This window comes from Pelecanus crispus, chromosome 1 (genome assembly GCF_030463565.1).
Source record: "Pelecanus crispus isolate bPelCri1 chromosome 1, bPelCri1.pri, whole genome shotgun sequence".
Taxonomy (NCBI): Eukaryota; Metazoa; Chordata; class Aves; order Pelecaniformes; family Pelecanidae; genus Pelecanus; species Pelecanus crispus.
Window position 1 is genome coordinate 64505730 of NC_134643.1, and position 15257 is coordinate 64520986.

The window sequence follows — 15257 nt, forward strand, 5'->3', positions numbered from 1 at the left end:
CCTTTGTCTGGCCGTTAAGGAAAAGTAGCATAGACAAAACACCTGACTTTAAGATGAGAAAAAATTCTACAGGGTGAATCCTTCCTTCTTGGTCTAGAAACTGAGTTGGAAAGTCATCCCAGATGTAACATTTTCTGCATCCTTATTTGAACAGGAAAAACTAAGAGAAGCAGTCTTTCTTGTAATGTGTTAACAATTCCGCATCAACACCAAGCCTGGCTGATGGTACATAAAGCTAAAAATAAATAAAATCTTCACTAAATTGCTTTGAATGTTCAAACAGACTGAGTTTGCTTTTTCAACTGAGGCTTATGCCACTTCCAGTTTTTCCTCAAAACATTTGCTTATCCATAGATTTATCACAGAAATAGTCTTACCTCAGCTGCATCTTGCTGGTCTCTGAAGACAATTGCATTTTTTACGGTTTGGATAAAAAATCCATTCACTTCCTTTTGTTTCTTGTTTGGCAAAATCCGGAGCAATGGGATCATTATGAATGGGAAAGAAACTGTAAGAGATTTTAAAGAAGACAACACAGAATCAGACTGCAAAAGCATATACTATCCCCCTCCTTTCACCAATATTATAAAACTCATCAAGTGGGATGTGTTACTTTTGTGAAACCTGTTTTTCCTCTTTCCTTCTCCCTCTCCCTCTTTTTCTTCCACCCCCATAGGCTGGTAAAGGATTTCCTTTTAGAAATTCCATGTTGGCCGGGACTCCCCTGCCAGACAGATAGATGCCTTCCAAGCTTGCTTCCACAATGCTTCAGGATTTCAGTTCAGCTTCTTGATACCACAGAGCCACCACAGCAAAGGGGAGAATTATTTTCCCTGCCCACTCAAACACTTACATACAGAAGGTGAGGGATCTTGAACTAGCCTAGCAGCTTATGGCACTGATCCATGAAATCGTGTAGTAGTCATTCTCATTTACGGTTCTCCAATATTAGGATACCGGTTTGCTATTTTATTTTGCTTCTCTAAACAGGCCACAGACTCAGGAAGTGTTATCACAAGGACGGTCTCCAGTCCATGGCCTTTATAGTCAGGAACTAGAAACCTGAGTGAAGTCTTGCATCTTAATAAACCCCTCGTTACTTTACGAACAGCTTAAGACTAACAAATCAGTCACTGGAAAACCCCTGTGCTGCTAACAGGGCAACACAGTGTGGAAATTCAGACCATATAATGTAGCAGCAGAAAGAAATCAACGAAGGAATTCAACCCCAAACCCTACAGAAACTTTCTATAATGAAGGATGTGGTCTTAGACATATAGGGGCACATTTCTATCCCTTCAGAAATTAGTCACAAATCCCACTTTGCAATCAGGTTAAACATTAACCCCAGGACATTTTGGATACACAACTCCAGAAGGAAACAGTTCATGTGCTGCTAGTACAGGTGCAATCTGTAACGCCAGCAGGATCAGATGGGCACAGGAAACTTTGCCACTGTGCCACCTGACACTACTGTGAGCAGGTCTAGATAGCAAGATGGTAAAACCTCAACAACCTCAATTATGCTGTGGCTTCCTCAGCTACGATTCTTACTGCCCTTGCATTAACAATGCCACTGACACTGTGAAGCCTTAGCTTTCATGCCCTAGAACTAAAGCTTTATACCCCATTCTTGCATTCCCTATCTATTCACCTGAAAATAAATGCTTTCTCTTAATGACAGCCTGTGCTAGCACATATCATCTGTATCCTTTATAGCCATCAACCAGGCTGCTACTGTTATTTAAATAAGAATTTGCAGGACTTACACTATCTGCTTATGCTTCTCAACCTCTTTTCTTTAGTGGGTTATTAGCCCACTGTTGTTTATGGGTGGGATTTCAATCTCTACCAAACAAACCGAGTGCACAAAAACTTTACTCTCAGGCTCCAAAGGTCAGTTACTCTGTTTTAATGCAGAAGTATATTAAAAGAGATACTGTAGAAAATACAGGTCCCAGAAACCTTCCACATAGATCTACCTGGAGCATTGCCTTCCCAGCCTCTCAGTTTCTGGAGGAAGTTGCATTAATGGTGACAAGAGCTGTAGAACATATGGTGGAAATCTCGAGGGTATACTTGACCTGTAGGTTGCATTCTGAACACCTCTGAAATAAATTCTCCTATACATCTTCCTGCTCCTGCTTCAGCATGTTTTCCAATTTGAGAATGACTTTTAGAAAATTACCATAAAGAAGTAGACAAAGGTAGACTATACTCACGGATTAGAAGGAGGAGAGGCTTAAACAAAGACATTTCAAAGAATGTTCTGCAATTCTTAACAAAGGGGTCGTCAGGATTCTTGTGAGAATCCACCTCAATACCAAAAGCTACGCTACCAACGACATCCAAGGTAAAGCAGTTGTAACACCTGCATTGAGTTGAAGAAAGATAAATCATTAGCTACAAATTATATATCCATTAATATCTTGCTTCTGTAATCATCACATAACATTAATTTTTGCCTCTGATTATCTTTTTGCTTTTAGATTTGAGCTTTGCCAACGAGTGATGTTTCCATCATTCTGACAAATGCTGGTGCTTAATAACGATCACCTTCTCTCCATCTACACAGTATTTTCATACAGCTCAATAACTCCACTAAAAATTTATAAAAAATATAAAAGATTAAAAATAAACAATTTCATTTTTTATTACCTAGAAATCAAATGCAACAGATCAGAGATTTGTAAGCACTTTCTCAGTATGCAACCTAATAAAAGAGATCAATCCTTTCTCATTTGAAACAGCAGAAACCATATCTACTACCAGGCCAGTCTAAATTCTCAGTGACAAGAGGTGCTTGAGTAAAATTTCCTGTTAAGAATTTCCTTTGTCTTCTTGATAGCTCCTTTGTAATGGAAAATCGTGGTCAAAACCAAGAGGAACTGACACCATGTGAAATTTGTATCTCTGCAGAGGAGCAGCAAATGCTTTGACAACTACAAATGATGTGGGCCATGATCTACAAACTTCAGAATTTACTGAATCTCTCCCCACATATCTGACCATCTATCCAGTTGTCTCACTATCTTTATTTCTACTGGGCATTAGCAGCTATATTTAGTTTTGAGATAAATGGACTAAGAATGTAAAATATCCTTGAAATTTGATTCTTCTGATCTGTGGTCAAGTCTGCAATAACTGTTCTTCTATGTTCCCTACAAAAGGCTAATATCAAATTCTCTGGTGTTTTAACCTCAGTCAACATATATTAAGAGAAGGACAGGACTCAGGCCCAGTATATCCTGTATATATATTGTGAAGCAGCATTTCTAAACTATGATCTTTGGGCACTGTCATTCTGATGACACCAGAGCAGATTTGGATGATAACAACAGTACTGCAAAGCTTGTTTGGGTTTTCAACTCTTACACACACAGACAAAAAAAAGCATTATTAGAAGTTGAAAAGTTAGAAGAGGGGGCACTGCAATAAAACAATGATTTCAGAAACACTCGATCATCTACCTCTCCAAGGTACTGAAAAAGCTTAAAAACTAAATTTTGAGTTGTTGGCAAAACACAAAATGGCTAAAGACAACTAACGTACAAGATGACAGGAGGTTGCAGATAGGGTATTTACATCCAAAATATAGCTCCCAAGGCAATTCTGGGAAACTGCAGTGCAATGAGAATCACATTTATATACGTCAAACCTGCTGAAATAGTAGTATGATAAAACAACTGGAAGATCATATTGTGAGATGGTCAACATCATTCATTTATACTTTCAAAAGGTCTTTTCCAAAGTGCCTCTTGAGAGGTGAAACCCTATCATGGATCAATAGCTAAAAGACCAGGCAAAGAAAAAGGACAAATGGAAAAAAAGGAACAGCCTAAAAGGACTCAAAAGGTCAATTTTCATCAGAGCACTAGGCTAAGTGTAATGTATCTCAAGGTTTCATAGCATCTCTTCAGATGTTTAATAAAGAGATCTCTGTGCACACACATACACTTGTGTCTGTGCTTGAAAAGAGATGGATGAATTGTGGCTAAATATCTATTTCTTTAGATGAAACAAAATTACTTGCACTGCTCCAGTCTGGGGGAAATCATGAATAACTTCAGAGGGCGCTGACCAACCTAGCAAATGCAGTGTATACAATATAGTGCCTATTAGAAAGAATGCATTTGAACTACTTATATGCCATACAGAGTCCTAGAAGAAATGCATCTGCTCAGTGAAGAGGCTAGACAGTGTTGTGAACAGTTCAGTGAAGACCTCTGATGAAAGAGCAACAAAAAATAGGATAATAGGATATTAAATGCATAACAAATGGGAGAAAGCACAGTATGGAAAATATTAAAGTGTCATTTTATAAATCAATGGTGCATTCTCATCTGGAGTACCGATACCGTCGTTTCACAAAAGGCTAGCATGCCATTAGAGGGGGTTAGGAGGAATGTGGTAAGAATGAGTAAGTGCTCAAAAAAACTCATATTAAAAAAGAAAGAGGATGATGGACTAGAAGGATTTGATACTAGATCAATTCCTATATTTATACATTATTGGCAGACTGTAGAGAGCAGACTGGACAGGGACTGATGCAGCTTTCCTTTCTGCTTCCAGCTGTTAAAACTTCATTAAACAGCTAGAAATATATTAGATGCTTTTCCAAAATTACTTTTCAAGTATGCAGTGGCTGCCCCCAGGAAGGAAAGGCATCTATCAGACACATCCTCTATTAAACTATGATCTCCACTTATAAAAGCAAGGGAGGAAAAGAAAAATCTTCTTTTATACAGTAAACGCATATTTAAAATAACTGCTGCTATTGACTTTTTTTTTTTAAATCTGCTACTAATTTCTGGCATGTTGAACATACCTCTGGATATCAAAAGCTTTGCCAGAATCTGCATAGACTTTCAAGTTACACAGCAGGACATCACAGGCCTGGTTTATTAGCGGTGTCATCTAGAAAGGAACACATTGTATTGTGAAAAACATGAAAATGTTAAAAAAAAGATCAATTATTCTAAATTAGTTTTATCCAGTAGATGGGACAGAGCTCTCAGGATCTTCCGTGGGTGTGGTCAGGCACTTTTGCACAGGTAAGATGAAATATTGGGTCTGTCTGCTAAAAATAAATCTACAGATTACAGGGATGCCCTTCTCCAGCTTTGGGCCTAAACACAAGAGGCCCTGTCGCACACCGGACCACTGGTTCTTGCCCACCTGTGGCTATATACACACAGAACTATTAAACAAAGACATCCCCCTCTCTTTTTAATCACTCCCTGTTCCAGCTGATGATTTATCACGATCCATATTTACAGTACATTACAGTTAGGCTACATATGCTCCAGGGCAGAAGTAATAATAATTTCCATAGTCCCAAAGTCCTGTAAAGATATTAGCATCAGAGGCCCAACATTTCCATCCTGCTGTCCCCCAGTTTGAAGGATTTAACATGTAGATTAGAAAAGCACCATGTATACCACTACAAGTTGCTGAGGGCAAACTGCTAATGCTACCTGAGGAAAGGGTTTTCTGAAGTGGTGATGCCATTAAATGGACATTCACGTGAATTTATTCAGCTAATAGTTCTTTCCAGTCACTGACACATGATAGTCACGTAGACGTACCCACAGCCTGGCTGTAGCTAACAGTGCAATAGTCTCCTCTTCAGCGCTTCAGGGAAACCATGACAGAGACAACCATCAAGACCTCATTAAAGTCTCTCTCTCTCTCTCTTTCTCTTTAACTTTTCAGATATGAAAGGCATCAGACACTTGCCTTGATTACACCTATGGGGGCGGGAGGGGAGGGCGGTGGGCAGAGGAAGGGTGGAAGGGTGTAGCAACAATCCAGCCGTGACCCTAAAGGCATTATCTGCTATGACTCTTTCTCCATATAGACTGCCGATACATCTGTATAGCCTACAAGTTAATACCTCAGTCTTGCCTCAACAATTATGCCAAGCATCAGCAGACACATGCACAGAAACCTGCTTTTCTTTCCTGAACAACCTCCTTCAGCATACGGATGTCAACAAACATGAGAACAGACTTGTCCTACTCCTCTGACATTCTTGTTACCAAAAAAGACTTACTGCAGCCTCTCAGCACACTCTGAGAGCTATGCAGCCTGCCCAGCCAAGTCCATTTTGCTTGGCACTTCTACCTCTGTGAAACTGGCATAACACTTTGTGCACAGGCACACTGCCATCCTAACACATGGGCAAGACTATATGCAGTCAAAAGGCCAACGCAGGAGCATCGAACATGTTTTCCAAAGGCAGAAGTCTGAGTCAAGAATGCATCTCGCTGCTCTCGAGGTCCCGTACCTAGATGGGATGGAGCAGGTTGTCGCTATTTCAATTCAATGCCGGATTGATTTGGGTTTTACCACAGTCTCACAAGACAATTCTGAAGCCAGATTAGTATTCGGTAAAAGTAGCTGGTGTGTGTTGGGGAGGTGCACACTACGTTATGTGACAGTTTTCTTCCCCTTTTGGCTTTCTAAAGAAGGTTCCCTGCAGTGAGCTGCTTCTCAAATGGTTCAATAAAATTAACACATTTCTGTTCAACAGATTAGACCAGGGTGAAATGCTTTATAATCTCTGGGTCCAGCCCCTCCAATGAACTGAACCAGTCAAGGAGAACAAAATGAAAATCCATATTTTAACAGGTACGATGTTTCCTAAACAGATGGTGATCATTTCAGATTTTCCTTTTATTGCCTTATTTTCTCTTTTATTCTTCATCACATCACCAGGCCTGCAACCACGCAGCTGGTTGCTATTGCTTTCCAACAGCTGGCAGAGATGGCAGGGGCACGTACGCCTGGCCAGGGCATCTCACAGCACCTCTGCACTTTCCACATTCCACTAGCCTTTCAAAATACCACTGCAATTAATTTCTAGGCATAAGATATTTTTATTAGCAAATCTAACCAGGAAAATGGGGACGGGGGCACATGGATTTGATTTATTGTTAGCATGATAGGACAGAGTCATATCAATAAGACAATTATTTGCATATGAAAGCTGTGGGGGTTATCTACTCAGGAATCCTGGGTTTGGGTTTTTATTCCCCTGAGGGACATAAATTAGTCCAAGGTTGCTAACTACAAAAACCACAGACTGAAACATTCTCAAGTCCCTTAACACTTTAAACTCTTTGTTCAATTGTCAAGAAAAATAAAATAGTGTTTGGGGAGGTGAACTATACCAAACTTTGAAAACCAGCACAGAAACAGATACATTGATCTGCACTGCCTTGGGTATCACTAACTTCCTATACATTATCATTTGCCAGTCAGAACATAAAAGCTGCATAACCTGCCTGAGATTCAGTTCTTGGTGGGTAAACAAACCCCAGCTGCTCTGTGTTCAGATTGGCTGAGAGTAACAGGATGAAGAAAAATCTAAACAATATGGTCCCTGTAAATATTTGATTTGCCAGTTATCTAATAGCAAGAGTAGCCCAGAGTCCAAATTTCTTTCTTTCTGCCAAAGAAGAGCATTTGGGGTTAGGGTTTTCATGATGCCAGGAGCTTTGCTGTATAAATCCTGCCAATATGCTATTTGGCACGTAACAACAATTAGTTTCTGATTCTGTGTATGCCCGGTGCATGGGGATGTTTGCACTGTTCAAAGGCATCAGAGTCACGTTCCTCTAGTTAGATGTGGTCCTCAGTATTCACTATTATTATTCCCCTTATTATTAGTACCCAAAATGTAAAGTAGAAGGCTGGATCATATTCACTGTAGACAGACACACTGGAGACTTCACTGTTCAGATATAGTACGCAGAGGTTGTGTTGGGCCCCTTGTCCTGCAAATGAGATGAAATATAAAGGAGAGGGCAAAAGGATACATCCCTAACATAAGAATTGCTTCTGTACTAGATTTCAAGTCCCTGACTAAAACCAGGGAAAGAGCAGAGCGTCAGGAAGATGCTTGTGAGAGGATTGTTTCCAACACCTCACAGTGAGGCCCTGCTATTCAAGGGCACAACTTACCATAGTGAGCAATTCAACCGGACACTGACTTGTGGCTCAAGCATATGCACATTTCACATATCAGCTTTTATGTTAGTGATTTGCTTTGTCTCAGGTGAGCACATTCACTTTGCTGAGCAACAATAGCAATTTCCAGAGATCCTTCCAAAATTCCTCTTACCAATGTACACAAGCAGAGTAAGAGCAAATCAAGAAAGCCTCAATGGTTGGACTGTCAGATTTTATGTCCTAGTGGGATCTGGAAGATCTACATGCCTGAGAGTGACACTAGAGGATTTTCCTGCGCTGTTCTGCCATGTTATCACAAGTTCTGCTTTGTGTCTCCCTTCGTTTGAATGAAAATGCCTCAACACAAACTCCACTTCGCAGGTTATTTAGGACAATGCTACATTATGCTGTGCTCTCTTCTTTAATTTTTGTGTTCTGTTTTGTTTTAATGGTTGGTTAATGGAAGAGAGGATTCCCAGCATACTGATAGGAGATGACAAGTCTACTGCAGCACCATCAGGATAAATAAAAATCAATAGGTTTTCTGCTGGTGTTGGCTGTAAAAGAGAGCAAAGCTATTTATCAAGTCTGACAAGGGGTCCAGAACTGCAGGGATCATCACAGGCACCACAGCAAAAAGAAGAGGAACAAAATAAGAAATACTAAATAGGGAATCAAGATTGTTACAGCAAGATCACTAACATATCAGCTTGTTTCAATACATAATAGCTGAGGAGACCATGACAGGAACACCGGAAAATGCATCTTTTACTTAAGGACCTCCAGGTATTTGACTTCACCAGTTTCTCATGAATTACATCTGGGATCAACTTTCAGTGGTCGGTATTATTCCCATTTAACAGATGAAAGTCGCTTCACGCACAGAGAATTTAAGCAGCTTCTGCCAGATCACCCACAGGCAGTCAATGGCAGAGCTGGCAGTGAAACTTCTTGGGTCTCCTGCCTCCTATCTCTCATTTCTCATTCTTAGTGCTCCCATAGCAATGACACTATAAGGTCCATTCAGGGGTCTCACTGGAAAGAATTTGTTATCAGAACTGCTACGGACTCCAGTGGCACCTCATGTGGGATGCTACCAAATCTTACTGCAGGATCAAGCTTAGAAGTTTATTGATTTATGCTATGCTCACCACTACAGTATTTGAATTCAATGTTATCTGGAGCCAAACCTTCCTTCAGTTGGAGTGGACTGCTTTACTAATCTTTACATACTCATTAGAAAAAGAAAATTAAGCAGGGAGAACACACAATGTATAGAAATCCATAAAGGCAACAGTGAAATGGTGCACAGCTTTTAAAGAGAAATTGAGGAGACAGAGAGAGAAAGCTGGAGAAGATGCCAGAAAATGTTAAAAAATGTTAGGAAAACAACTCCCTGCACACACGCAGCAATCACTACACTGGCTACCCAACAGGTCTATAATCTCTAGTTTCAGTTAACTGCCCGTAACTTTGCAAACTTCAAGATTTCTGGGATCAACTTTTCCTCATTTGGTGATGGGCTATTGGAGATCTTTGCCAAACTAAGGGGAAATTCCTCAAGCTTAGTGAACTTCTCAGTGACACTACACCGCTTCCGTGGAGAGACAAGGGCAAAGTACACCTCTGTCCCCAGCCACAGCACCTAGATGCCTCTGTGGGGCATTACGGGTCAAACCTTAGCAACATACATTAGCTCTGTCTTGGGTTTTGCCCTCCAGCAGCCAGGCCAAAGAGTGGATGACTGGCTTCTTGTTATTGCTAGTGCTGAAGCTGTCTTTTAGCCTAGTAACAGATTCTTGTGTGTCTGAAATGGAGATATTGGGAACCTACACTCAACTCTCTGGGCCTCTGTGCATCTTTTATCTGAAGTGATTGCTATGGGGAGCACAAGGAGTTGCTAACATTTATTGCTCTGTCACAGGCTAATAGCTCCCAGTTCTGTCAGAGCATCCAGACAGACAAGTCTATGCTCAGAGTGGCACTAGGGACTGCAATGCTCAAGGGGAACCACTCTCCAAAGAGACTCGGGAGGTCTGCAGTCTCTCCAGCATCACTGGGGAGTTTGTATAGGGGAACAAAGGCAAGGCAGACATCCAGAGTGAACAGAGGGGAAAACTTTGGTGTGCGGTTTTGTCAGAGCTCAGATCTCTGTGGCAAACGAATCAATGTCTTAGGAGAAAAAATGAGGAATGTGTCTAGCAGTATTTATAAATATGTATAAACCAACATATCCATGTTCTTATGCAATAAATTAATACCAAAACTAGTTTATTTGTAACTCCTTTGAGGTAGAGAGGAAGAGTTTATTATAAACAGGATGTCTTCTACATAACTCCAAATACTCTGTAGTATGGCCAACACTAGAACATGGTATTTTTAGTTCCATGCTGCTGTAGAGGTTCTGAGAAAGTACTAAATATGGAAGATTTAAAATGTGAGATCATAATTAATAAGCACTGATTTCCTTTGAGAAGTGTTGGTATGACTTCTAAACTAAGCAACAGCAAGAGAAGCACACGGGTGAGGGCTTAAGTTGCATTAACTTCAAATCCCAGGACTGTTCATGTATTTGGGTAGAAAATGAAATGCAAGACTGAGGAGTGCATCCATTCAAAAGAGGTTCTTAATCTCACATGGACTTACTGCAAGTGTCTCTCTGTGTAGGGATGGACAGTCTTTTGGTGAAAACACAGGACAGAGGAACAAAGTTGGGTCTTTCAGAGAGACCTTCGCCACTCCTCATTTTTCCACTTTCTGTAGACTGGGAGGAGAAAGTGACCGTTCCTGGGTCACCCTGAGCCCACGCACAATTGCACCCCTTCCACAGAGTTTGGAAGAGGCAGCATAGGGAAAGCTGATTATCAGGCTAAAAATAAAGATCTCAATTTTTGAGTGTGAGACAGCTACCAGGCATTAGCCAGCTCTCCATTTTACTTCCTACCACTACCCTTCTCCTGCATTGCAGCTCCACCACCAACCAGTGGAAAGTGAGCACCGTGACTTCTCCTCCCACACTGGTTTAATTGGTCAAACCCTGCAAACCCACGCCTGCCCAGCCCCAAAGCACGACACCCAGGGCCTCCACCTGCTTGCCCTCACCACTCTCCTCATCCAGTCTGCTGGGCTGGTGCCAGCAGAGGTTGCTCTCCACAAATGGAGGGGAGCGTGGCTTTATCTTTTGTTAGTCCGCCAGCAAAGAGCCGATGACCTGCAGTAAGGCAGATTAATTTCCGCTAGGAAAATGCAAAACTCTCCTCTCCCCACAACGCCATGAGCAACTAATCGCTTGCATATTTAAACATCCTCGCCTCGCTAAAATTTCGCGATGGAGCCGGTGACAGAGCAAATGTCGGGGCGCATAACCAATGGCATTGTCAGTCGTGATTAATCAGCATCTCCGCCAGGCTGGCGGCCAATTAGAATTTACCATAATAAGGAGGTGACAGCCGGCGTTGCTAAGCGACCGCTGTCTATAGAGCTGGGAGAGCCAGACACATTTAGATGTTACTGTGGATTTCGACAGCGGCATGTCAAAACAACACAAGCGTCTGCCCAGTGGAAAATTTTACAACCCAGGACTGGGCACCAGAGTGAGGCATGGTTCCTTTTCAGAATAAAATAGATAAAGGAAGAGGTATTTTTTTGTTGTGGTGTTTTGGGTCTTTTTTTTCCTCCTTTGAAAGAAGACTTTAACCAGTCAATCATTTACCTGCGTTTAATTAAGAGATATCGTGTCACTGGAATAGGACTTTGTTACCGGGTAATGGGTTCCCATGACTAAGTAAATGCTGAGACATTTATAGGAAATTAGCAGCAGGTCATCACAGAGACATTTATTTTCAGTCAGAGGTATTTATCTGGCAATGACATTCTGTTCCAGTGACTTATTTTATTATATGAAAGGATTAAAGAATAAAAGGAGAAGTGGGGGGAAGGAGATGGAGAAATGAAAATAGACTGACAGCAGTTCCCATGTTAACATGAGAGCTGCTGACTCTGCAAATCACAAAAAGCTATGTTCCAACTGGGAGCAATAACCTTTCCTGTACTTTACCTTACTTCTAACAGGGCGGGGAGGAGGAAGGTGTAAGGGTCCTTTTTGAGTTTGCTACACTTTTATGGACAAACTGGCTTATATAAAGACAGAGGATCATATCCTCAGATGAGCTATTCTGATTTTCACCAGTCTATGACCTGGACCACATCGTACATATGTTCTACTGCACATACTCTTCAGGTCTAAATAAACTGGCACAAAGTAGCAGGTTTTACCTACCCTTAATATGGACCTATATAAAGTAGATGCCTGCACAAAAGAAAATGATTATGTCTTCTAAATTATGAAAGCAGCACTGTCTACACCTTACCTCTTTCAGTTTGGTACTGCTGAAGGCTGGGGACAGGAGGCTCCGGACATACTTCCATCTGTCATCACGAAGACAAAGGATGCTGTCAAGCATTGGCTTGGAAATCAAGTTCGGCTTCTAAGTCAAAAGAGAACATGATTCAGTTTTAACACAAATGCAACTAGAGCTACTCAAGATTCTGGAACTTGGAAAGATTGGCCATGAATGGCGTTGCACTGCTGTCCCACAACAAGAGATGTTTGAATCAGTCCCAAACACCAAGCTAAACATGGAGGAGGCTGGAGAAAATTTCTCTTTTGCTGCACGCATTTCCTCTCAGGATTGTAAAAGCCCCGGGCCAGTCCACTAACTCCTTACTCAGACTGTTCTGGTTCTGCTGTTCCTGGTCTTCCCCTGCGATTGCCAGTTCTCCTTTGCTGAACCCTGGCTTCTTTCCTCCCTTTCTAAGGTGACTAGCAAGAGGACCTGTCAACACTCCCTCTTCGTGCGACATGAGTGCCAACGCACCGCACGCGGGTGTCAGTGGGGGACACAATTTCTGGTGACAGCTGGTATGTCAGACTGTTACATGCATTTTAAAAGTCTTCAGAAAATATGTGGATTAGAAAGCAAGTCCCAGTCCTTACTCTGTCTATAAGGAACACTCTTACTAAGAAGTTGTGGCCTGGGACTCTTACAGCTTCAGCAGTTGGTCAAACATAGTAGTTTAAAGTACTGCCCCATGAAGTTCTGTACCAAGATGACTGCTACGGATTTGCTAAATTTTAATCCCCCTCACCAACTAAGAAATCCCTATCCAGAGAACACTGATATTCACCAAGGAATAAAAGGATAAAAAAGATGAAAGAGGAAGCGTGTCAGAAAACAATGCAATTATGCCTGGAAGAGGCATCAGGAGATGTCCAGCCCCATAGCAGAATCTGCTACAACTTATATTATTGCCAGAGAATGTTTCCTAATTGCTCTTGAAGGCCTCCAACAATGGAGATTGATTGAATAACCTCCCCACACAAACTCTTCCAGTGCTGGACTACTCTTACCATGGTAGCATCATCTCTCTTGCTGGAACTGATGGTCTTTAGTCTTTGTGCTATGACGAGCATAGAAAGCAGGATATTCTCTCCCTCTTTCCAACAGCCTACGTATACAGAAGGCTATAATAACCACTAATCATATTGCTGCCATCTACCCCAAATAACACCAATTTGCTCAATACATACTTATCAGTCATGTTATCTGGGACTGTTTGTTCGGCCTTGTTGCTGTCCCTCTGCATAGTCTTGTTGACTTACATCTTTCTCAAGGTATAATCCCTGTGACTTGACATGGTACTCCAGACAAGGAAGGATTTCTTTTCATACATTCTGCAGGCTATATTCCTCTCTGTTCACCCCAGAATACTACATACCACAGCATGACAATGTACTAGCTTGTGGGTCCCTGCAACTCTCAGACTTTTTTCTGAATAATTGCTCCCTAGGAAGTTATTCCCCAGCCTTTATTAAAGTTGGTTACTCCTAAGAGTGGTATGTAGAACATGTCCTTATTGAACTGCCACCGTTCTTTTTATGCTTACTCCTCCAACTCATCAAGACCCCTTTGAATTGTAGCCCTTTCTTTCATAGTGTCTTTCATCCCTACCAGCTTAGTGCCTCCTATGTACATTGTTATCTCACTCAGTGCTATCGTCTAAACCATTAACAACTGTATAGAATAGCACTTGCAAAGAAGACACCTCTGGGATCCTCCCAGCTCGTGCTTCCCTTCTGACAGTGGACGGTTCCTAAACACTTTCCAAGTCATCTTCAATCAGTATTTCAGGTATCGTATAGCAATGTCCTCCAGACAAACCATCCTGAAATTGGTGGGTGGGGTGGAAGGTGTACACCTCTGTAGATATCAGGCTGTACAGAGACAATCATTTATGCATGTGAGATGTCCTGGCAACCAGGCCCCTGCCTATCTGCCCAGGGTAGCAGTGGCAGTACAGTCCCTCATGTTATCAGGAGCAGCAGTATCCATCCTACTGGGAAACTTCCAAACAAACCAAAGACACTTTTGCCTTCCCAATGCCATCTTTGATCCCTTTCACCCTCTAACGTTTTCTTTCAGTCCTTTTATTACTAATATACATGAAAAAATAGTTCTTACCACCTGTTACACACACCTGGATACTTTAATCGCATTTTGTGCTTCAAGACTTCTGATTTTATTGTCCCTACATGCTATTTTTTATCCTTGTTCTTGGAAATCTGACCTACTTCCTACTCTGTAAAAAAACAACTTCTCTTCAGGGGCCATGAAGAGCTGACAGTTTAGCTACACCGGTCTTCTACTGCACTTCCTTAATTCTCTTCCTTATTGGAAGAGTTTGCACTTAATATCTTTTCTTTAAGGAGCTGCCAGCTCTCCTTAACACCTTTTTCCTTTACACTTGCCAGAATCTTGCTACACTGCATAAGCTTGTAAAATGCAGAAGCCTATTTTATATTGCAAACAGGCTAATGGGATAGTTTTACATTCTCAACAACACCACCCAGTGTAGTAAACTAATGTCACCGAGCTGACACTACAGACCAGTTTTGAGCAAAGATGAGCTGTTTTCAGGTAGGAAAGTACGTAACAGGATATTAAGCTGAAGGAAGAGACTGACTCAGGTATGATCAGATGACTACTGTAAGATAAAATATGGGTGCATTTTTAATGTATACATAGAATATCCTATAACAAGGAAATAACAAGGAAAATTTGGGACAGGCTGTCAAAGCTGAAGTGGTTTGGACTGTTTTCTCCTAGTATCCTCTTTAAATAAATGATCTGTTTTCTAACTTGTCAGTAGGTATCTGTTCTGCGGATCAGAAGTACAGCTAGAGAGACCATCACTCAATGGAGCGCTGCCTCATTTGTTACAGATATTCAAAGGCATAGTAA

At 41.4% G+C, this 15257-nt stretch overlaps 1 protein-coding gene across 1 annotated transcript in view; it reads right to left on the minus strand.

Moving 5' to 3' along the window:
* The window catches only part of TBXAS1 (thromboxane A synthase 1), a 231588-nt gene that overhangs the window by 88624 nt on the left and 127707 nt on the right, over positions 1-15257 (minus strand). Inside the window, exons 5-8 of the mRNA XM_075706989.1 lie at positions 12327-12443; positions 4829-4917; positions 2223-2371; positions 378-508 (exon numbers count right to left, since the gene is read on the minus strand). Of these exons, the coding sequence (XP_075563104.1) occupies positions 378-508; positions 2223-2371; positions 4829-4917; positions 12327-12443 (486 nt within the window). The remainder of the gene's footprint in view (positions 1-377; positions 509-2222; positions 2372-4828; positions 4918-12326; positions 12444-15257) is intronic.